This window comes from Oncorhynchus masou, chromosome 21, assembly GCF_036934945.1.
Source record: "Oncorhynchus masou masou isolate Uvic2021 chromosome 21, UVic_Omas_1.1, whole genome shotgun sequence".
In the NCBI taxonomy this organism is placed as follows: domain Eukaryota; kingdom Metazoa; phylum Chordata; class Actinopteri; order Salmoniformes; family Salmonidae; genus Oncorhynchus; species Oncorhynchus masou.
In genome coordinates, this window is record NC_088232.1 from 9,503,868 (window position 1) to 9,526,979 (window position 23,112).

At 43.2% G+C, this 23,112-nt stretch overlaps 2 protein-coding genes across 9 annotated transcripts in view; one reads left to right on the forward strand and one right to left on the reverse strand.

Annotated features, from left to right (window-relative positions):
- Positions 1–1,357: 1,357 nt before the first annotated feature.
- LOC135507777 (acid ceramidase-like) lies at positions 1,358–6,104 on the forward strand. Its single transcript, XM_064927425.1, has 14 exons — positions 1,358–1,494; positions 1,623–1,669; positions 2,064–2,154; positions 2,260–2,346; positions 2,474–2,552; positions 2,672–2,746; positions 2,879–2,924; positions 3,175–3,319; positions 3,512–3,566; positions 3,664–3,745; positions 3,958–4,089; positions 4,825–4,948; positions 5,143–5,199; positions 5,331–6,104. The coding sequence occupies exons 1-14, from the start codon at positions 1,420–1,422 to the stop codon at positions 5,418–5,420; spliced, it is 1,185 nt and encodes a 394-aa protein (XP_064783497.1). The 5' UTR covers positions 1,358–1,419; the 3' UTR covers positions 5,421–6,104.
- A 455-nt stretch (positions 6,105–6,559) lies between these two features.
- Positions 6,560–23,112, reverse strand: part of LOC135507776 (pericentriolar material 1 protein-like) — a 39,502-nt gene continuing 22,949 nt past the window's right edge. For 5 of the 8 annotated variants that reach the window (XM_064927424.1, XM_064927420.1, XM_064927419.1 and 2 more), the window contains exons 21-40: positions 22,554–22,786; positions 21,283–21,460; positions 20,434–20,753; positions 19,889–20,053; positions 19,665–19,721; positions 18,838–19,010; positions 18,443–18,574; positions 17,471–17,606; positions 17,198–17,350; positions 16,754–16,857; positions 11,944–12,078; positions 11,261–11,485; positions 11,081–11,140; positions 9,248–9,380; positions 8,837–8,952; positions 8,661–8,736; positions 8,218–8,414; positions 7,973–8,065; positions 7,715–7,835; positions 6,560–7,473 (exon numbers count right to left, since the gene is read on the reverse strand). In XM_064927424.1, the coding sequence (XP_064783496.1) occupies positions 7,448–7,473; positions 7,715–7,835; positions 7,973–8,065; positions 8,218–8,414; positions 8,661–8,736; positions 8,837–8,952; positions 9,248–9,380; positions 11,081–11,140; positions 11,261–11,485; positions 11,944–12,078; positions 16,754–16,857; positions 17,198–17,350; positions 17,471–17,606; positions 18,443–18,574; positions 18,838–19,010; positions 19,665–19,721; positions 19,889–20,053; positions 20,434–20,753; positions 21,283–21,460; positions 22,554–22,786 (2,833 nt within the window). In that variant the 3' untranslated portion in view covers positions 6,560–7,447. The remainder of the gene's footprint in view (positions 7,474–7,714; positions 7,836–7,972; positions 8,066–8,217; positions 8,415–8,660; positions 8,737–8,836; positions 8,953–9,247; positions 9,381–11,080; positions 11,141–11,260; positions 11,486–11,943; positions 12,079–16,753; positions 16,858–17,197; positions 17,351–17,470; positions 17,607–18,442; positions 18,575–18,837; positions 19,011–19,664; positions 19,722–19,888; positions 20,054–20,433; positions 20,754–21,282; positions 21,461–22,553; positions 22,787–23,112) is intronic. The other 3 variants (XM_064927423.1, XM_064927421.1, XM_064927422.1) reach the window with 3 other exon arrangements.

Here is a 23,112-nt window from a genome sequence, read left to right on the forward strand (position 1 = left end):
CACTCTGTCAAGGGAAATACAGTATTCTTTCTAGCAAAGAAATCTACATATTTCAGGATGTTGTGTATCCCTGGAAATAATTCAAATTCATGTGACCATTTAGTTTTGAAAACAGCTTGGAAAAACTTACCCCTGGTATGTGGTAAACTGAGCCGCAGGGCAAGATAAGTTAACCTCTATGGAATCCCCCGCGTCCAATTTACAGTAGCTATTACAGTGAAATAATACCATGCTATTGTCTGAGGAGAGTGCACAATTATGAATTTAAATGTATTAATAAACCAATTAGGCACATTTTGGGCAGTCTTGATACATTTAACAGATATGCACTGGTTATATTGGATCAGTCGTCTAAAACTTTGCATGTACACTGCTGCCATCTAGTTGCCAAAATCTAAATTGTGCCTGGGCTGGAATAATATATTCTAGCCTTTCTCTTTCAAAGATGATGGTACAAAAAAATGCATGCTTTTTTCTTTCTTTTAGCAGATCAAATGTGTTATTCTCCTACATTAAATTCACATTTCGACAAACGGTATCAAGAATATACATATTCTTTCTTCAGGTCCTGAGCTACAGGCAGTTAGATTCGGGTATGTAATTTTAAGGTGAACATCTAAAAAAGGGTTGGATCCTTTCAGCTGCTTGCAAATGTCTACTGAATGAAATATCACCACTACCATTTGAAAACCATGTCCATCTTTATTTCCCAAACACAATTCAACACAATTGCTTTGTCTTTTAATCATTTGAAGTATCTTTTAACAGTCTTACAAACATGTTGTACTTTTAACATAGGCCAGGCAGGCCGTGTTGCCTCATATCCCAGCCATAATGCCTTGCATTTCAGCTGGGAAGAAAACAAACTTTAATTTTCTCAACTTGCCATTGCCTCAACTTATCCCAAGACAAACATTTTGACTATATTAACCCACACAGCTACAAGGATGTACCTTAATGCTAATTTTATGTCCTCATATTGAAACTTATAGGAGACACCAACTGATGTGTAGAACAATGATTTACTTTGGTTTTGATAAATGTGCTTTCAGTTGTTTTATGAGTAACCTGTGCCCAATTTTAACTACAATAATCCCATTCTATTTATATTTAATTGCCAGTCATGTCATGTGTGCACTTGTTTTCACTTCAGTATAACAATCAGGAATGTACCAGTATCGTGTGGGAGGACATATCATTCCACATAAGTAGAATCCTATTTATACACTTACATTTGTATATGTAATACGTGACATAAACAAAACAATGTATCTGAATCAGAGAAAAATGCAATTATAAAATATGTTGTAGCCGCCCGCCCATAGTGTAATGGTACGCTCCCTCTCAAATCACGAGGAAAGAATACACTTCCGTATTTTGAAGCTGACCAAAAATCCGAAGAAGCTTTACACACAAACAATGGGACACAAGATGGATAGGTTGTGTTGTCTTTTGGTGTCCTTATCGGCAGTATCGGCACAGTTTGTGCCACCGGTAAGTGATCCAAATAATGAATATTCTGTAATCGTAAACTGTCTGCCAAATATTAGTTAGTCTGAGTTCTAGCTAGAAAGTGCGTTTTCACCTGAACAAAGCTTTGGTTTATTTTGCCCTCTTAACAGTATACCGAAGAATGCCAGACGGGCATGTACCCTCCCAAAGGTCCAACGTAAGTATTTGCCATTAACTAGCATACTGTGACTAACTTAAGTTAGCTAGTTGTCCAAGGTGCTGTCAAATGTCCATTACATCTAAACAACTTGCATAAGTTTTGTAATACCCGGCCGGTCACAGATCATGGCTCATGCGTGAGGCGGCACACTTATGCCAGGTTAACAAGAAGTGTTTGTATTGTGTATAACCAGGTGCATTTAGTCATTAGCTACCTGCCTCTGTCCATTGTAATTAGACTGGGGCAACTTTTGACTACTGTAGTGACTACTGTAGCCTTAAAATGAATCTCACATGACACTATTGTGTAATACCACTTGCAGGGGATAGTAAAGTGACCTCAATGTCATTATGCATCCATCTAACATCTCTAATGTCACGATTTTGATCAGATTCAAAGGGCCTGTCACCTGGTACACAATAGACCTGGATTTGCCCCCCAGCGAAAGATGGAAGCTAATCATCACTGACAAGAAAGCTGAGGTGAGAGTTTTACATGTCTTGTTCGTATCAATTATGTAAATGTATTTACTGTAGGATCAACACTCATACTGTTTTCTTATTCACTATTTGTCTGGTTTTCTTCAGTTGGTCAACATGATCCAGGCTATCAGGGATTTGGCCAACGCATTTGTTCCTAGTGGGAAACTGATAGATTTGGTCGACAAGGACTTGGTGAGAGCATTTGATCATTTCACTGGGAAACTATTACACCTCATCTTATAAAATAATTTCAATGATTATTTAATTTGATAATGTAACCGTTTCTAATCCATTACTAATGGTCTTGTGTGTTCTGTAGCCTTTGATAGTGAATACCCTACCCTACCCATTCAATGAGGAAATAAAAGGAGTCGCGACTGCCTCGGGTGTTCCCCTTGGTAATATACAGTAACCCACAATTGCTTATTCCAACCCCTGACCGCAACGGCACTATCATTCAGTTTCTAGTTTCTCACCTCCCTCTATTCTGATTCTATTACACTTGGTTTCACTCCAGGCGAGGTTGTCCTCTACAACATCTTCTATGAGATCTTTACAGTGTGCACTTCTCTAGTGGCAGAGGACTCAAATGGTAAGTAGCTCATGTTATGTTATGACATTTGAATCAATACTTTAGTTATGTACATGTCATCATGGTAGGACGTGATGCTTGAAATGTTCATGCACACACAGCATTTTGGTTTCTCTCCTTGCATTGTCATAGGTAACCTTATCCATGGGCGGAATATGGACTTTGGACTATTCATGGGGTAAGAATGTCACTGCTACGGTTTAGTGACAAAGGGATATCAAGGGTCCTACCATGCATTGTTTTGTGCTCCATTGTGTTAATAGGACACTGTAGCTATTACAAACCCAAATTACTAGTCAGTCAATTTGGGTGAACAATACCTTTTAACCAATTTAATTATTTTTGCTGGTTTCTGTAAACATTTTTCCAGTTGCTACACCTTTAATTATTTCCTAAAAATAAACCCCCTTATTGTTTTTCTCTACCAGTTGGGACATTAAGAACAGGTCCTGGTTGATAACAGAGAAACTCAAGCCTCTGGTGGTCAACATTGACTTCCAGAGAGGCAACAAGACGGTCTTCAAGTCCACTAACTTCGCCGGCTACGTGGGCATGTTGACTGGTATCAAACCGGTGAGCTCTGGGCTGCATTCAGCAGGCAAAAATGGAAGCAAGCCACATTTTCAAATGGGGAAAAACAAATACCTTTTGAACTTGACCCTGAAGTGGCATTTTCTTTTAGCCAATGATGACAAACATCGGTTTTAACATCATGGTAGTTGTGAAAGTGTAATTTGACTAAAACATTTCTCATTTTCTTTGAAGCATGCTTTCACTCTGACCATGAATGAGCGCTTCAGCCTTGATGGAGGATACATCGGTGAGCTACCCAACTCTCCCGGGTCTCTCAAATCAGTACATTTATAGACCTGTTATGAATGCGGAGGGGGGAATATTAAGTGTGTCTGTTCTCTCAGGGATCGTGGAGTGGATCCTGGGGAATAGAGATGGGATGTGGATGAGCTTCCTCACTCGCTCTGTCTTAGAGAATGCTACCAGGTATCTTTCCACTTTCATAGAAGTATCAAATGACAATGTCATTTAACTACAGTTGACATGTTTTGTAATTGAAGGCAATAATACACATTCTTGCTTTAATGAGGGCTGTATTATGGAGGAAAACCTGAGCACATTCAAGACCAGCATTATAAATCGGACATTTCTTTGGTCTTGTGAAAACACACCCTTTCTTTAACCCTGTGTGTGTCCAGCTACGAGGAGGCAAAGAACCTTCTGGCCCAGACCAAGCTGCTGGCCCCGGCCTACTTCATCTTGGGAGGGAACCAGACGGGCCAGGGCTGTGTCATCACCCGCTCCAGAGTCCTTAGCCTCGACATCTGGGAGTGAGTGGCTAAAACATATTACTATCCAATTTCAACTACTGAAATTAAATACTAAACACACTACCAGTGCAGCAGGGGTCTCTAACTTGTGTCACGGAGAAATACTAGCTGTGCAGGGTTCTGTTCCAGCTCAGCACGAGCATGCCTGATTTGAAAAGGTGCTGGGGTGGAACAAGATCATCTTGCATCACACTGGTCATACAAATCATATTGTTTAACATTCAGGGATGTGATCCAGACTACAAAAACAGGGAAATCTGAAATGTCTAGCCAACAGGTACATTTCTATTACATAAGGATACATGTCACGAAATGGGTAGTTAGTCTTGTCCCATCAATGCAACTCCCGTACGGACTCGGGAGAGGTGACGGTCGAGAGCCATACGTCCTCCGAAACACAACCATGCCAAGCCGCACTTCTTTTTGACACACTGCTCACTTAACCCGGAAGCCAGCTGCACCAATGTGTAGGAGGAAACACCGTACAGCTGGCGACCAAAGTCAGTGGCGGCTGGGCGCACGCACGCTAGAGCACAATGGGACAAGGACATCCCAGCCGGCAAAATCTAGACAACGCTGGGCTAATTGTGCGCCGCTGCATGTTTCCTGGTCGCGGCCGGCATTGAAACCGGATCTGTAGTGACACTTCTAGCACTGGGCAACGCAGGAGGCCTAGATATTTCTGATTTAATCAGGAAGCATCACGTTCCTAAACACTGTACTCCTGTTGTGAAGGATTGAGCTGAAGCTGGGCCGCTGGTACGTTCTGGAAACCAACTACGATCACTGGAAGGAGCCTCTGTTCTTGGACAACCGCAGGACTCCAGCCATGAAGTGTATGAACCAGACCACGCAGGCAGTGAGTACTACAACCACAGATAAGCCATAGATGTAGTTGGGCAGACACCAACCATTCCATGGCTGAATAAAAAGTCAACTATAATTTGGCTCTGCTCTTTAATAAAATATTTCTGGATGTTGGTTTCGATTTCCTGTACAAATTCAAAAGGTATCTTTGTGCTAAACAAAGTGGTAAGATTCTTTTCCCCTCAGAACATCTCACTGAAGACAGTGTACGACGTGCTGTCAACAAAACCAGTCTTGAACAAGGTGAGCCCTTATTTACTGTTTTATCATTATGAACCATTCAAGGCATTTATCGATTCAATAAATCTGTCTAATGCAAAAGTCCTGTTAGCATTTCTCAAAATACCACCCGAGTGACTGACTTGTCATTGCAGTTGACCACATACACCACGTTGATGGACGTGAACAAGGGCAAACTGGAATCCTACATCCGTGACTGCCCCAACCCCTGTATGCCCTGGTGAAGCCTCCAAATGGGTTTCTAACAGAACGGTGGTGGGGAGATGGGCTTAACTGATTCAGAAACTGGAGAATCCTGTTGTACATATTTCAAGTCTTTGCGCTGTAACTAAAGGCTCCAATCGAAATATTGCCTCAACATTGCTTAACCCTTAACACTTATACATGGGTTGAAAATGGCAGACGTTCTCTGAACTTGATCATTACGCAACAAAGTTGCCTTCCCAGTAATTGGGCAACTTTGTCTGAGTGAGAAATGCTGTAAATTAAGAGGACTATGTATTTTGAAAGATGACAGGGGATTATAATTAATACCACTGATGTCATACAAGCAACCCAAACACCTCGGAGTCCAAATGTGCACTTTACATTTCCAAATCATAAAACTCATGTCTATACAGTGCCAAATGTTTATGATCACTGTTTGATGTACAGTTAAGATGCAATGTCATACCCTTGGTTTTTCTGAAAAAATTGAGCCCATTTGAATTTGTTTTGCTGCTGACTCCTATGCGCAGCAAAAATTACAATGTCTGAATTGCCTTGTGAAAGTGTATCATGTCTTGTTGCACCTACCCCACACTTCCCAATAGTCTTCTTACTGGATGTATCTGGTTATTTTTATTTCATTACCAAAATCTACACAAAGCTCAAATGCAAATCATGTGTAAAATTTGGATTCAGTTGAACTTGTGTACTCCCTTTGGTCTAATAATTTCCACACAGTTCCCTTTCAATTACCATGTTCATGCATATGGCTTTGAGAAACATTTCAATAGGTCAATTCCCACAAGTGTAAAGGGTTAAATGGCAACTCAATATTTTTGAAAACATTTTGCCATTCACACTTTGTTCCAAATGAACATGTATTAGCCTGTAATTTATAATAACGATAGCTCCTTTCTACCGCTGGTAGGGGACGATTGGTGAGGAAACGTCTCCATTTACCGGTCACAGAGTAGAGGACAGATTTTTACACAATTGAGAAAGTGCCCAGGACATGTCGGCACCAGGTATAAACTGGGCTCATGAAAGCATTGATCAATCAGTTTACATCTTTTGCATTCAAGTAATCTGATTTTAGGTGTTATGTCTACAGCCTTCCAGTAAACTACACTTGTTAAACACAAAGACAAGCCACCGCTTTGAAAAGTTCCATCATTTTATTCTTTAAAACTACATACAGTAGTTATCTTTAATTACATGGGAAACTGCCCAGAGAAAACAAAAAGGGTCAAACTAAGATTTGGAAGGTAACATTAAGAGTGCAGTAAAAGGTGACGACAGCCCCATGACATAAGGGAAAAGATGTTAGGTGTCAATGTAGTCTTTACAGCCAAAAGGTGATGAAATGACTCGCAAGCAGCCTGAATCAAGTTTGAAGTCGTACTTGTAGTTCATTAGTGTTGTCGTTAAGAGTTCAGATGCTTGAAAAGCATGGGAGCTAGCGAGAAAGAATAAGACAAGGCCAAGAAGATGAACAAATAAAATTATTCAAAATGACAAACCGATTCCAAATCCGCAGAAAACAGAACTAAGGCGATTTTCAACAAGTTTGCTAGACTAAAGGATTCAAACGAGGCTTGTAAAACTTTATTCGTAACACAGCAGCAGAGTGAGAGAGAGACCCCACCCTAAATCAAAGAACACATTCAGTAATCAGGGGCTGTATGTATCAAGTGTCTCAGAATGGGTACTGAGCTAGGAACAGGTCCAACTTGTCCAAACAATCAGTATGTATGATGATCAAAAATACCAAACTGATCTTAGATCTTCAGCACTCCTATTCTGATGTGCTTAATAGATACAGCCTCAGGAGTAGAAATAAACAAAACAGTGTTGATTACATTACAGTTGTAGTTTTTAACCGTTGTAGTTGGTCAAACGGTTTTGAGCGAAGCTTAGTCACTGGCACGACATTGTCTCGCCAACCCTTGCGACCATCCAATCATTAAGTACCAATAGGAGTCTGAACATCTTTAGGATTATTCTGTAGTGGTTCATTCGACAACGTTTGTAAAAGACGGTCTTTTTATGCACTTTGTGCACCTATCGTTTCTGTAATAAAGATGAGAAAAAAAAAGTAGACGAATCATTGTCTTCCTAAAGATATCGCAAACACAGATGGATACAATAGTATTAAATAGTACATAGCCAACATTTACATGTCTACACGGCAGACTAATATCGGTTTGCAACATTTCCCTGGACATTCTGTGAAGTTGCGCTCTACCAGTTTCAAGAAACAATTTTGAAATAAACTGTGCCAGACATTTCACTAGATATTGTATGTACCTACCTGGTTCTTTGAGCGTGTGTCCATTGCCCACGAGTCCACTAGTGTCAGCGTTCCCATTGAGGATCTCAACAGACAGATTATTATTCTGCTGTTCCTCAACTACCCTCTTCTGGAGCGCCTCCTGTTCATCAAACACAGAGAGAACATTACTAGATTTCACAAGACCAATGATCAGACAGTTTGTAAGAAGCGGGGGGGGGGAAAAGGAAGTGGACGTATTGATAACAGGGGAAATGGAGTCATTCGGGCTCGTCCCACCTCACATATGACACTCAGCTGCATGGGTAAATCCTCCACTTTCACAAAGTCTTCATCGTCGGACTTTTGGCTCATGTTTCCTGATCCCACCTCCTGCATGAATAAAATGAAAGCATATACATTATAAAGGGTTTGGAGAAGTAATAAAGACATTGGAATACACATAAATAAACTTAGACTTAAATTCAACTATTAAAGAATTTTGTAGTTTAAAAAGGATCATAGGTCTATGTAAGTGGTGTTACATCTATGTTGAGCATGACAGGTGACTCGGTGTCAGGGCTGCCGCTGCTGTTTGAGCCGTGGGAGCCCTCCTGGTTGTTGGTGGTGGCTGAGGCTGCACCTCCCTGGCTCTCCCCCTCCGGCCTCCCATGCTCCACACCCTCACGCTCTTCCTCTGGGGAGTCTACCACATCGATGGACTCGGACTTACTGCTCTTGACTGGGGGTGGGGGCGATAAGCAAGCAGAAAAGTTTAGGATAGAGAGAAGGAAAAAGGAGGGAGAGGCAGGATTGGGGGGTGTAATAGAAAATCAGAGGGGCGGAAAACACATGCATCCATCAGACCAAACATTGCTAAAATGAAAACATCTGGCAACCATTTACAAAAATGTGGACGAAAAAAAACAGGTACTATTTTGGCTGACTAAAAGCCAAGAGACAGAAAAACAACCGTGAGCGTTCTTACCATCGTTACTCTCAGAGCTTTCTTGGTCAGACTTCATCTCTCGGTTTCCATTTGATGGGGCTTCATTTGCTGCTACCTGAAATACAGGAGATGATGGTAAATAGACAGTCTAACGGAAGTGTGCGTACTGAGTGTGTGTGTGTCCTAACCCATTGCTCTCCACCATCATTGCTAACCTGCAGGGAGGTCTGGACGTCCTGGGGCTCAACTTCAAACTCCTCCATCTCGACCTCGTTCTCATCCTCCCCACTGCCATAGTTAGTCAGGGCCTGGGTCTCCGCCTTGGACAGACCTGGCAAAGAACACAAAACAACAAAGGGTTAGCACTAGGAGAACAAGTCAAAGGTGTGGCACTCGTCATAATCGTAGTAGGAGTTTACTTTGTTGGAAATAGGTTGGCGCCAGTTGTAATGACGTGACCATAAAGATTCACAACAAATCCTCCATTGTGAACCTACAGAACACTCGATCACAAGCTTCCTCTAGTAGCTACGGTCACTAGCAAGGTTGTCCGTGGTTGAACTAACTCACTTTACAGAGTAGCTTTTAGGCTAATTGAGGCGCCTCGCATTGTAGTGTTCACTCACTAATAGAGTGAAGCAGTCCCTCTCGAGCCCCCTCATCCTCCTCCATCTCAGAGGCCTCGCTGCTCCTTCTGTCTTTCCCCTCCCCTCCGTGCTGCTCCCTCTCGGTCTCCTTCTGCTCCGTCTCATCTTCATCCTGGCACACAGAGTGAGATGTAAAAAGTTAAGACATTTACACACCTTAATTCCAACCTTTAGACTACACCAGGGGTGTCATTTAAAAAATATATATAATTTATAAACTCAGCAAAAAAATGAATGTCCCTTTTTCAGGACCATGTCTTTCAAAGATAATAAAAATCCAAATAACTTCATTGTAAAGGTTTAAAAAAAAAAAAAAACTGTTTCCCATGCTTGTTCAATGAACCATACACAATTAATGAACATGCACCTGTGCCACGGTCGTTAAGACACTAACAGCTTACAGACGGTAGGCAATTAAGGTCTCAGTTATAAAAACTTAGGACACTAAAGAGGCCTTTCTACGGACTCTGAAAAACACCAAAAGAAAGATGCCCAGGGTCCCTGCTCATCTGCGTGAACGTGCCTGAGGCATGAAGACTGCAGATGTGGCCAGGGCAATAAATTGCAATATTTGTACTGTGAGATGCCTAAGACAGCGCTACATGGAGACATGACGGACAGCTGATTGACCTCGCAGTGGCAGACCACGTATAACACCCTCACAGGATCGGTACATCTGAACATCACACCTGCGGGACAGGTACAGGATGGCAACAACCGCCCAAGTTACACCAGGAAAGCACAATCCCTCCATCAGTGCTCAGACTGTCCGCAATAGGCTGGACTGAGGGCTTGTAGGCCTGTTGTAAGGCAGGTCCTCAAACATCACCGGCAACAACGTCGCCTTTGGGCACAAACCCACCGTCGCAGGACAAGACAGGACTGGCAAAAAGTGCTCTTCACTGACGAGTTGCGTTTTTTTCTCACCAGGGGTGATGGTCGGATTCGCGTTTATTGTTGGAAGGAATGAGAGTTACACTGAGGCCTGTACTCTGGAGCGGGATCGATTTGGATGTGGAGGGTCCGTCATGGTCTGGGGCGGTGTGTCACAGTATCAGACTGAGCTTCTTGTCATTGTCCGTGGTTGAACTAACTCACTTTACAGAGTACCCTTCCTGCAGTCCCATTCTGACATGACCCTCCAGCATGACAATGCCACCAGCCATACTGCTCATTCTGTGTGTGATTTCCTGCAGGACAGGAATGTCAGTGTTCTGCCATGGCCAGCGAAGAGCCCGGATCTCAATCCCATTGAGCACGTCAGGGACCTGTTGGATCGGAGGGTGAGGGCTAGGGCCATTCACCCCAGAAATGTCAGGGAACTTGCAGGTGCCTTGGTGGAAGAGTGGGTAACATCTCACAGCAAGAACTGGCAAATCTGGTGCAGTCCACAAGGAGGAGATGCATTGCATTACTTAAATGCAGCTGGTGGCCACACCAGATACGGACTAACTTTTGACCTTCCCCCCTTTGTTCAGGGACACTTTATTCAATTTCTGTTAATCACATCTGTGGAACTTGTTCAGTTTGTCTCAGTTGTTGAATCTTATATTCATACATGTTAAGTTTACTGAAAATAAACGCAGTTGACAGTAAGAGGCCGTTTCTTTTTTTTGCTGAGTACATACACACACTTTAAAATGACTAAACCAAATTGAAACTGTAGAAATTATAATGGACGTACATACAATGTCCAGCTTGCTAATAAATCACTGAAATGAAAGCTAGACAGTTCAGGAGCTAAGTGTAGTCTAAAGAGACATCTGGCTTAACCACACAAGAAAATCAGATGTTGAATGTTGATTTCCTCACTTTGTCTTCATCGAGATATGCTGGGGAAAAGGACTTCTCGACCTCCGGAGACTTGTTCTCCTGAAAGTAGTCAAATGTTCACCAGACTTGAAATGTATTTGCTCATTTGATATTAGATTGAATGACACACACAATTCCAATATGAAAACACTCACCCACACCCCTATCCCCTCCACCTACCTCATTATTCCTGTGTTCCTGCTTGACTTGGTTATTATTAGGTATCTTGTAGTTCTTGTGCCTGGCCTGGGATTTAGCTATAGTAGCAGTACTACTGCTGTTGCTATCCAGGTCTTGCATGAGTCTGAAGAAGGCCAGCTCGTTAAACAGGATCTCAGAGATCTCCACAAGCAAGTCCTCGCCACAGTCCTTTAGAGTACGTCCTGCAAACTTACTCAGAGAGTCCTGAGGGGGGAGGGAGAAACTTAGGAACCCATTTTGAAAATAATGATAAGCTAAAAACAGTACTAGATAGAATAGGTGTTGAGAAAATCTGTCTAAGAAAGCTGCACACTGATACTTATTTTTAAAAATGGCTGAATCAAAAGATTCACAAGCTCGTGCTTGGCTCTTGCCCCTTCCTTGCCTGTTCTGCCCACTATAGCTCATTTGTTCCCATGGAAACGAGAGGCTGTCGTCTATCTTGGCTTAGTTATAAAAATCTTTGCTGATACTAATTTTAAAATGGCTGAACCAATATTTCTTGATATAAATTCTTATGTTAGTCTGCACTTTGTTAACTTGTTCGAGTGGACGTTTTCAGCTCTTACACCAAAATAAAACGGGTACCGGACCAATCTGAGGTTTGAATCACAGTGGGGAAAACCTCTAAATTTGCTATATCATCATAAGGCTTATCATACCTGCAGTATGCCTCCCAGCTGTCGGTGGAAGAAGCGGACAAACTCCTTGCTCTCGTCGTTCTGCTGGGTGAGGGTGAGCACCATGTGCCGCACCGATGTCAGCAGCTGGTAGGAACACACCTCGTCCATGTGCTCCTGACAGACCACAAGAACAAAAACAACCTCTTTCAGTTCTTTGCCTTTAACAAAGTATATTGCTAGCCTGGGTACCTGACAGTTTCTGGATTCAAAATCATGCTAGTTTGCCAAATTGTTTGTCAAAACAAAAACCAGGGCTTTTCCATTGCCAATAGTGAAAAATTGCTCAAGTCACTGTCACAATATTCTTATGTTATTGCACTCCAAATGTAGCACGAGTCTGCACATTTGTATTTATTAGGGATCCCCATTAGCTGCTGTCAACTCTTCCCGGGGTCCAAACGCATAAAAGGCACTTACATCACACATAAAACCAAAGATAAAACAGTAAATCATAACATTATTACACCACTACAATACAAAATGTATAATACCACCATACAACAATATTATAACGTACGTGTGTGTAGAGTGGGTGTGCTAGCGTGTGTGTGTGTGTGTGTGTGTGTCTGTTCCTGAGTGTCTTCAGTCCCCGCTGTTCCAGAAGGTGTATTTTTATTCGATTCCACTGCTTGCATCAGTTACCTGATGTGGATTAGAGTTCCATGTAGTCATGGCTCTCTATAGTACTGTGTGCCTCCCATAGTCTGTTCTTGACTTGGGGATTGTGAAGAGACCTCTGGTGGCTTGTTTTGTTGAGTATGCATGGGTGTCCGAGCTGTGTGCTAGTAGTTCAAAAACGGACACCTCTGTGCATTCAGCAAGTCAACACTTCTTATGAAGTCAACCTCTCATCCAGTTTGAGCAATGAGAGATTTACATGTATATTATTAATGTTCTCTCCGTGAACATTTAAGAGCCAGCCGTGCTGCCCTGTTCTGAGCCAATTGTACATTTCTGAGGTCCCTCTTTGTGGCACCTGACCACACAACAGTAGTTGCCTGTTGGACCTGCCTTGTTGATCATGTTGTTAAGACAAAAAGAAGTCCATAATAAAGTGCTGCTCTCTTTTTATTTATTTCACCAGGTAGGCTAGTTGAGAACAAGTTCTCATTTGCAACTGCGACCTGGCCAACAAAGCAAAGCAGTTCAACACATGCAACAGAGTTACACATGGAAAAAACAGTCAATAATACAGTAGAAAAAGTCTATATACAGTATGTTGAAATGAAGTAGGATAAGGGAGGTAAGGCAAAAGAAAAATAGGCCATGGTGGAAAAGTAATTACAATATAGCAATTAAAACACTGGAATGGTAGATGTGCAGAAGATTAATGTGCAAGTAGAGATACTGGGGTGCAAAGGAGCAAGATTAATAAATAAATACAGTATGGGGATGAGATAGCCCATCCAACTATGTACAGGTGCAGTGATCTGTGAGCTGTTCTGACAGCTGGTGCTTAAAGCTAGTGAGGGGGATCTCCAGCTTCAGTGATTTTTGCAGTTTGCTGCCAATGACTGGAACGGAGAACTGGAAGGAAAGGCGGCCGAAGGAAGAATTGGCTTTGGGGATGACCAGCCCCATAAACTACCCACCACTGTGACCTGTATGCTCTCGTTGGCTGGCCCTCGCTTCATATTCGTCACCAAACCCACTAGATCCAGGTCATCTATAAGTCCTTGCTTGGTAAAGCTTATCTCAGCTCACTGGTCACCATAGCAACACCCACCCATAGCACGCACTCCAGCAGGAATATTTCACTGGTCATCCCCAAAGCCAATACCTCATTTGGCAGCCTTTCCTTCCAGTTCTCTGCTGCCAATGACTGGAACGAACTGCAAAAATCACTTTAGCTGGAGACTTAGATCTCCCTCTCTAACTTAAAGCATCAGCTGTCAGAGCAGCTTACCAATCACTGTACACAGCCAATCTGTAAATAGCACACCCAACTACCTCATCCCCATATTGTTATTTATCTTTTTGCACCCCAGTATCTCTACTTGCTCATCATCATCATCATCTGCACATATATCACTCAAGTGTTAATGCTAAATTGTAATTATTTCGCCTCTATGGCCTACCTTGCCTTACCTCCCAAATCTTCTACATTTGCACACACTGTACATAGATTTGTCTATTTTCCTATTCTTTTGTGTTATTGACTGTACGTTTGTTTAAGTGCAACTGTTGTTTTTGTTGCACTGCTTTGCTTTATCTTGGCCGGGTCACAGTTGTAAATGAGAACTTGTTCTCAACTGGCCTACCTGGTTAAATAAAGGTGAAAAAAAACACACACACAGTGGGGCAAAAAAGTATTTAGTCAGCCAACAATTGTGCAAGTTCTCCCACTTAAAAAGATGAGAGAGGCCTGTAATTTTAATCATAGGTATACTTCAACTATGATGGACAAAATGAGAAGAAAAAAACAGAAAATCCCATTGTAGGATTTTTAATTAATTTATTTGCAAATCATGGTGGAAAATAAGTATTTGGTCAATAACAAAAGTTTCTCAATACTTTGTTATATACCCTTTGTTGGCAATGACAGAGGTCAAACGTTTTCTGTAAGTCTTCACAAGGTTTTCACACACTGTTGCTGGTATTTTGGCCCATTCCTCCATGCAGATCTCCTCTAGAGCAGTGATGTTTTGGGGCTGTTGCTGGGCAACACGGACTTTTAACTCCCTCCAAAGAATTTCTATGGGTTGAGATCTGGAGACTGGCTAGGCCACTACAGGACCTTGAAATACTTCTTACGGAGCCACTCCTTCGTTGCCCGGGCGGTGTGTTTGGGATCATTGTCATGCTGAAAAACCCAGCCACGTTTCATCTTCAATGCCCTTGCTGATGGAAGGAGGTTTTCACTCAAAATCTCACGATACATGGCCCCATTCATTCTTTCCTTTACACGGATCAGTTGTCCTGGTCCCTTTGCAGAAAAACAGCCCCAAAGCATGATGTTTCCACCCCCATGCTTCACAGTAGGTATGGTGTTCTTTGGATGCAACTCAGCATTCTTTGTCCTCCAAACACGACGAGTTGAGTTTTTACCAAAAAGTTATATTTTGGTTTCATCTGACCATATGACATTCTCCAAATCTTCTTCTGAATCATCCAAATGCTCTCTAGCAAACTTCAGACGGGCCTGGACATGTACTGGCTTAAGCAGGGGGACACGTCTGGCACTGCAGGATTTGAGTCCCTGGCGGCGTAGTGTGTTACTGATGGTAGGCTTTGTTACTTTGGTCCCAGCTCTCTGCAGGTCATTCACTAGGTCCCCCCGGTTCTAGGATTTTTGCTCACCGTTCTTGTGATCATTTTGACCCCACGGGGTGAGATCTTGCGTGGAGCCCCAGATCGAGGGAGATTATCAGTGGTCTTGTATGTCTTCCATTTCCTAATAATTGCTCCCACAGTTGATTTCTTCAAACCAAGCTGCTTACCTATTGCAGATTCAGTCTTCCCAGCCTGGTGCTGTTCTACAATTTTGTTTCTGGTGACTTTGACAGCTCTTTGGTCTTGGCCATAGTGGAGTTTGGAGTGTGACTGAGGTTGTGGACAGGTGTATTATACTGATAACAAGTTCAAACAGGTGCCATTAATACAGGTAACGAGTGGAGGACAGAGGAGCCTCTTAAAGAAGCAAATAGGAGTGGCAATATCGTCTGCTATTATCCTCAGTCATTTCCCAAGTTGTCAGACCCTGGTGGCTTGTCATTGTTGATAAAAAATGATTGTCTAACTTCTTCCACACCCACTTTATGGAATTCAAAATTACACAACGCTTGTCTTTCCTCATTTAAATCAGTTTTTCTTGAATGTGTTGTGCCAGCAACAAACGCTGACACGCCATACCTAAGTTAGCTAATCTTGCCAATGAAAAAGTCAGTGTCATTGGCAATAACAGTGGGTTGTGTGAAAAATGAGCCATCCGTTTCAATGAATGGAGCTTTGCCTTTTTGCCAAACATTTCATTTAAAGTGCTCCAAAGCTTTTTACTATCATTCATCTGTGTTTCATATTATAGTTTCTTCTTTTTTCTCAATTTTCAGTACGTTTGTGAAATCGGTTGTGCATCCAGACTTGCCATTCCTTTTGCCTCATCCTTCTCAACCCTACCGTTTTTCAATTCCCCATCAATCCAAGGGGATTTAACACTTTTTAGTTATTTTCTTAAAAATGGGTGCATGTTTTTTTTGTAACTGGAATAAGCAATTTCATAAATTCTGAATATAAAACAGCAACACCTCCACCATTGGCATTTCTGTATATGTTATAACCATGTATTGCTGCCACTGTATCAAAGGTGTTATCAATGTGTGTTTGAGATAGAATATTGTTCCTTATGTTAATGTGGGCTATTTTTAGCACTTCTCTGGAATGCTTGATTGTTTTCATTGATTTAATGGGAAGCTTAGCATAAGTAGACATGCTCATGTTATTTATGTTTGAGCTGATAGTGCAGGGTGAGCTGCACACAGTGGAATTCCTACTAGGGCACACCGTCTCAGTGGTAACAGTATAACTGGTTCATAGGTACATGATTTCTGGATCAACAGAGGCATTCAGGGCAATTAGAGGGACCCAAATTAAGTTACTTACATTGTGTCTGCCAACATTGAAGCATTAGGACAACTCTGCTACACAATGGTAGGGATTATCTGAGCTGGGCTTGGGCACATCCAGACCAGTAGCTTTCCAGGATGAGGATTGATCACCCCTAGTATAAATGAAGGACAGGAGGCAAAAGGGAGACCACTATAGGGTATTGAGGCGGGTCCTGGGTTCCTACCTTGAGGAACGGGATGACTTCGGTCATTATGGCCTTAATCTGTCTGTCCAGCTGCTGGGTGTCGATCTGGGGACAGTGGACATCACCTGACCAGACTCCCGCACCTTTACACACACAGACACAGATGTATTATTATCTCCCATCTGAGGTGTGTGTTTTGTAAGCTGGCACCAAGAGAAATCAAAACAGCTCAGCACACCATTGCCATATCCCATTTTTCTTTACTAAGTGCGTGAGGGCGCGACTGCACACTTCAAGGACTCTACATGAGACCGGAGACAGCCAAAGTGCTTTGCACTTGGAAACACGTGTGGGGGAGTGTTCACACCCACCGACCACAACACCGTAGAGTGGGACGAAGCACATGGCTTTGGGGAGCAAGCGTTACGCATTTCTACCAGAGTGAGATGTAGAACAGAGAGAAGTTGAGAGAGAGATGTGTACCTTCCAGCAGCTGAGCAGCGCTAGCAGAAGAGTTAGCAGAGGCCTCAGAGGCGGTAGCAGCGGTGGTGTTGGGGCTAAACTCAGCCTTGAGCTTCATGCGCTCGTACTCTCTCATCCTGGCTAGAGCCTTGTCTAAGTGGATTACTGTGTTACCTGGCAGCACAGCATTGCAAGTGGCAAGAGAGGGGAGGGAGAGAGAGCGAGAGAACACAAGAGAAGGACATTAGAAGAGCAACGCGGGACAATAAACTCAACTCAACTAAAAAATTATACCTAAGTCATCGTTAGCGAACGGCTCCAGGTTGGAGGTGGTGGACAGGGTGCTCTCGTTGTCTACCGATTCTGCGTCGTTCCGCCTCTTACTCGGGACATGATGCTTGATGACCCGGATGTTCTTCTCCGACACATCCTGAGAGGTAAAAAGGGAATTCAGTCACACACCACTCACCCATTGGGGGCTAACAAACACAATTTAGAAAGAAAAAAATCCTAAACGAGAACCCATTCATCATTCATTGTTCGAATGAGGAAGAGAGGGGGGAGAACAAAAGAAAAACGTTGATTCATTGCAGAGACCGCTCTGCTAAACTCCCTTGACCGATTTTGGTCTGTTCCATCTCGGGATGCAATAGACTAAAAACAATGGGCTGCGCATCCGCCCTTGTATCCTTTTCTCCAAACATAGGGAAAAAAAAAATCGGGCATCTCATCCATCACTGGGGAACAAAGGAGTGATTTACAAAAGGGATTGTTATAATTTAGCAAAACATCCGGGGACCTGGGCTAGAACAAAGACCTGCATAACCACACACACATCTAATCTGTCCGGCAGGCAGCAACCGCAATGCTTCGCTCAGAGTGACGGATGGGCCTCAAGGCACAGCCTTACTGACAACTGGAGCACTGGATTTCAAAGACGAGGGGGGGAACAAAGGAGGTAGGGGGAGAGACAAAAAGAGATGGACGGAGTGTTTAAGATGGATGAGAGTGAAATAAAAATAGATGGACAGTGTTTAAGATGGATGGCTGGAAAGAGTGAGCGATGTAAGTCGCTCTGGATAAGAGCGTCTGCTAAATGACTTAAATGTAAATGTGAGAAAGTGAGAGGTGTCAGAAATGAGACATGGGCTAGAGAAAAGAGTGAGAGATAGGGAAAGCTTGAGAAGAGAAAAGAGGGAGTGGGAGATATGACAGGCAAGTGATTTAATGAAGAGGCAGGTGTGTGTGTAAAACCGTCTGTCTCACCCCGTCGCTGGTTGCCAGGCTTTCACTGGGGGTGAGCTCTGACTGGGAGCCGGCTGCCCAGGCCACAGGGCCCAGGGTGGAGGCCTGGTCCTCGGCCGCACTCTTCTCCGTCAGGTGCCTGGTCACTATGTCCTGGAGGTCAACAGCAAAAAGACATGGTTAAACATGAGAATCCAACAGCAAGGAAGAGGGTTACAATCATGAGCTGTACATTCTATGCTCCTACGGGATTTATCAACAACATTTTGGCACCTCAAGTCTTTATCAGCAGCTCCTTGTGGCTTGTATCCATTCCTATGAGGTTTACCCATGGATTGTATGAAATACTATTTACAGTCTCAGAGTAGGAGTGCTGGTCTAGGATCATCAGTAAATCCTCATTCGGACGTGTTTACCTGTAGGGTGTAGAGTGCCCTCTGGCGCAGGTAGTCCGTGTTGAGCAGCTGCAGCTCGTGGAAGAGCTCGATGAGGAAGTGGGGCCGCGACTCGTTCTGGGAAATGAGCGTGGCCACCTCCGAGTAGATAGTCTCCCTCAGGGCCTCGAACAGGGAGAAGTCACTGCTGGCATCTGGAGGTGTTAAAACGCAAGACAGACACTCAAGAAGATGTTGTCGCAAGTATAAGAAGCAGTCATATGTGGCAGTCTATTGGGAAGATATATCTATATATATCCATCCAGTATCGCACAGGTGGAGATGTAGTCTTTGGCTCCAGCTCTGCTGAAACATACCTTCATCAGGACCTTGATTCGCTGAATCAGATGTGTTAAAGTAGAGTTGAAGGGAAAGCCTGCGCACCTAGTAGTTCTCTAAGAGTAATGTATCGAAGGCAATGATACTGTACAATGGAACACATTCTAACAAATTCCTAAATGTAAAAGATAAAGCAATTCCATAAAAATAAAAAAAATAAAAAGCCAATCAGAATGCCAAACATATTACTCTGATTCAGAGGGGTTGGGTTAAATGCGGAAGACACATTTCAGTTGAATACATTCAGTTGGACAACGGACTAGGTATCTCCTTTTCCATTAGATCAAGCGAGAGACTCGAAGGTTACACTAAGGTTGGGATCTAGTTTGAGTCCGTTAAAAGTTGAACTATTACATGCATGAGGTGCTTGAATGACCGATATTAAAAAGTTGTGGGAAAAAAAACATCCCAAACTTCAAATCAGTGACAGTGTTAGCTGGTGCTTAGCTGTGTGCTAGGGGTGAGTTTACCTGGCGCTTCAGTGCATGCAATTCTGTTAGAGAGGAAAGGTGTTCTCCAAGCATAGGCTGTGAGGAAAATCAAAAAAGCAACGACATAAATAAACAAAAAAGTAAAACGTGGTCACGTTACAAAAAGGTGAGGACATAAAACCAATTCAACTCAAATAACAATAATAATGAAACTGAAGATGTGAGTGGACACGGTGTAGTGTGATCGAGTCAAGGTTTTGTACCGGAGGAGAGGTCGTTGGGCTTGTTGCCCGTCTTGGTCTTGGTGTCCAGTTTCTCCTGGGTCAGTTTGTCTAGCAGGCTCTGGTTCTGGTCCCGCTGGCGATGGGGCTGCGGCACCCTCTTCTGGACAAAGTCGGCCGTGCTGGACACACTGTCACTCTCCACTCCTGGAGATACACAAGCAAGGAAAGAGAAACACAAAACAAATAGAGGGGAGAAAGTGTGAGATATGCAAAAAATAAACATTTACACACATCATATGTTTAAAAAAATACCCTATTTGTGCATTCGTCTTTTGAATATATAGTGTTGACCAAGTCGCCTTGAGCAATACTGTTTCAGTTGTGTCTCCGAAATATTGAGAGGTCTTCAAATCTCTAGTCTTATGATCTTGTAAATATATCAACAGCCAGGTGCTACAGTGGTGGTTGGAGCGAGTTACCTCCCGGCCTTCCTATCTGAGCTGCTGGAGAGGAAGGAAATGTCAAGTTCTAGAGAAAAAGCACTCAATATAAATCATTACAGGTCCCAGTATCCCATGTCGTACCAGTGTTCTTGTGGTGTCCCTTGACCAGCCGGGTCCTCCTCTTGGAGTTAGGCGTCTTGTCGCGGGAGGCCAGGCTTGCCTGGGCAGAGGCCTTACGTCCTGCCCTGAAGGCCTTGGTGATTATGGTGGGGTCAGCCGGATCCGGCATGCTGCTGAAGCTCTCCTGGGAGGCCTGGTCGAAGGCCTGGGGCCGGGTGTTGTTAGCCCCTCTATGGGGTAGAGGGGAGGGGGATTCAGTGATAGGAGCTGGAGGCTGGGAGACGTTGAGCCAGCCAGATTCATGGCCACGACTGCCGGTTCCTTCATTCTGCCTCTGGGGCCTGGTGGGATGGATACAGACAGAGAAAGACGGTTGGACTAAAGTAGGAAAAAATGTGTGAGTAAGAGAGAACTAAGTAGCAATGAAGTATGACTTTCATTCTTTGCACACACACACACACACACACAGGCCTGGGAATTGCAAGGGACATCACGATACTTAGGTGCCAATACGATATGTATTGTGATTCGACACAGTGAGCAATATATTTGGAACATCAAATCGCAATACAATCTATATATGTCTGCTGCAGAGGGGCAAGAGAACATTTGTTTTGATCAGTCAGGGAAATAGAAGTACTGAAAGCATGTTGGCTCACTTTAAAAAAGACGGAGAACATGCTATAGGATGAATAAATACTGGAGTTTTGGCACAGGTACAGCCGACTAGCGCTAGCTAACGCTGCCTTCATCGATTTTACAAATCGATACTTTGAGTCAAACGTCAGTAATAATCGATACAATATCATCCAAAAATAATATCATGATATGCAACTACTTGATTTTTGCCAATCAATCACTAACACACACCTTTTGTCTACAGTGTTGAGTGGGGAGCATTGTAGGGGCGGAGGGAAGCTCAAGTACTCTGTCTTGACTGAGGTGTTGGGATCCAGCTGCTGCTGGTGGTTGTCTGGGCTGACTTGGCCACCAGCACTCTGAGGGAACTCCCCCATAGCAGAAGGGAACATGGGGTTGAAATTAAACCCTGTGGAGGAGAAAAATAAATGAAGTGAGCACACAGAGGTATATTGTGCAGGTTAGTGTTTTTTCCATCATGAATCTGGTTCTGGAGGCAAATCTGCAGCATGGTCACTAGCTGTCACAGCCACAAAGCCGTGAACCTAACCCCACTTGCTAACCCTAATCTTAAACTAAGACTAAAAAGCTTTTAAATTGTATGAATGTTTTACAAAAGACAATTTTGACTGGCTTATTTAAGGGGAAATTGTTCAGTTCTGCCTCCAGGATAAGACTGATGACAATAAACGTCAAACTGCGTATATTGTGATCTGGAAAACACTTGGTTACAAACATATCAAATCAGGAATTTCTCCTACTATTCCAGTATGCCCTCTATTCCTCAATAACACTCATATGTGCCAGAGCTTCTCAATTTCTAAAGCTAACCTCTGAATTGAACTGGGTCAAGGTGACAAGTATTTAAAGAAGAGTGCCTTCCATGACATTATTATAAAAGCAATTGATACATTTTTGCACACACAATCCCTGAAAGAGACATTATTTGAACACTAAATATACAAAAACATTAAGAACACCTGCTGTTTCCATGACAGACTGATGAGGGGAAAGCTTTAAAGGAGACAGGTGAAAGGGTTTTTAAGCCTTGAGACATGGATTTTGTATGTGTGCCATTCAGAGGGTGAATGGGCAAGAATTTAAGTGACTTTGAACGGTGAATGGTAGTAGGTGCCAAGCACACCGGTTGGTGTCAAGAAGTTCAACGCTAATGTTTTTTTTACACGCTCAACAGTTTCCCGTGTGTATCAAAAATTATCCACCACCCAAAAGGACACCCAACCAACTTGACAACTGTGGGACGCAGTTGGAGTTGACATGGGTGCCAGCATCCCTGTAGAACACTTGACAACTTAGAGTCCAGCCCTGACGAACTGAGGCTGTTCCGAGGGGGTGTTACTAATGTTTGGTATACATTCTTGGATTTTTCATTCCTTTGAGAACTTTCACTCATACAAAATATATGTCATAAACATCAATGAGGAAGGGTCGAAAAACAATGGATGGAAGATGTATGTATAAAGGGGTGTTGGAAGGTGTACCGGAGGAGAGTGGTGTGAATCCGGCCAGGCCGGGAGGCAGGTTGAGGGCCTGGTTGACAGAGGGGGGCATGGAGGAGATGAAGGGGAGAAAGAGACTGGAGTGGGAGAAGGGGGGACAGGCACTGCCGAAGTCCCGGGACGTGGAGCCCTGGTTCTGGGCCTGCTGACCTGAGGACGAGGAGGGCGGCTGCTGTTGTTGTTGACGAAGCAGGTTGCTCAGCACCAGTTTCAGTCTGGGGACAAACGGGATAAATACAGGCAAGTCGAGTGTTAAAACCTAACCACATTCTTGTCATGTTTAAACCTAATGTCATGTTCACATATACTGCAGATAGTCATTTAACCATGATTGGCTATGCACTTAGAGCTATAAACTAACGTAGACATGACATGGGTGTGAACCTAACAAATGAAAGCTGCAATGAATAAAATGTTCAACTGAATTGTAAGGTCTGGAAAATAGACACTGATCATTTCCCTCATGCCATACATTGAGCCAGTGACATTAACATATCAGTAAACTAGTAAAGTATCTGGGGACTTCAGATGAGAATTAGCT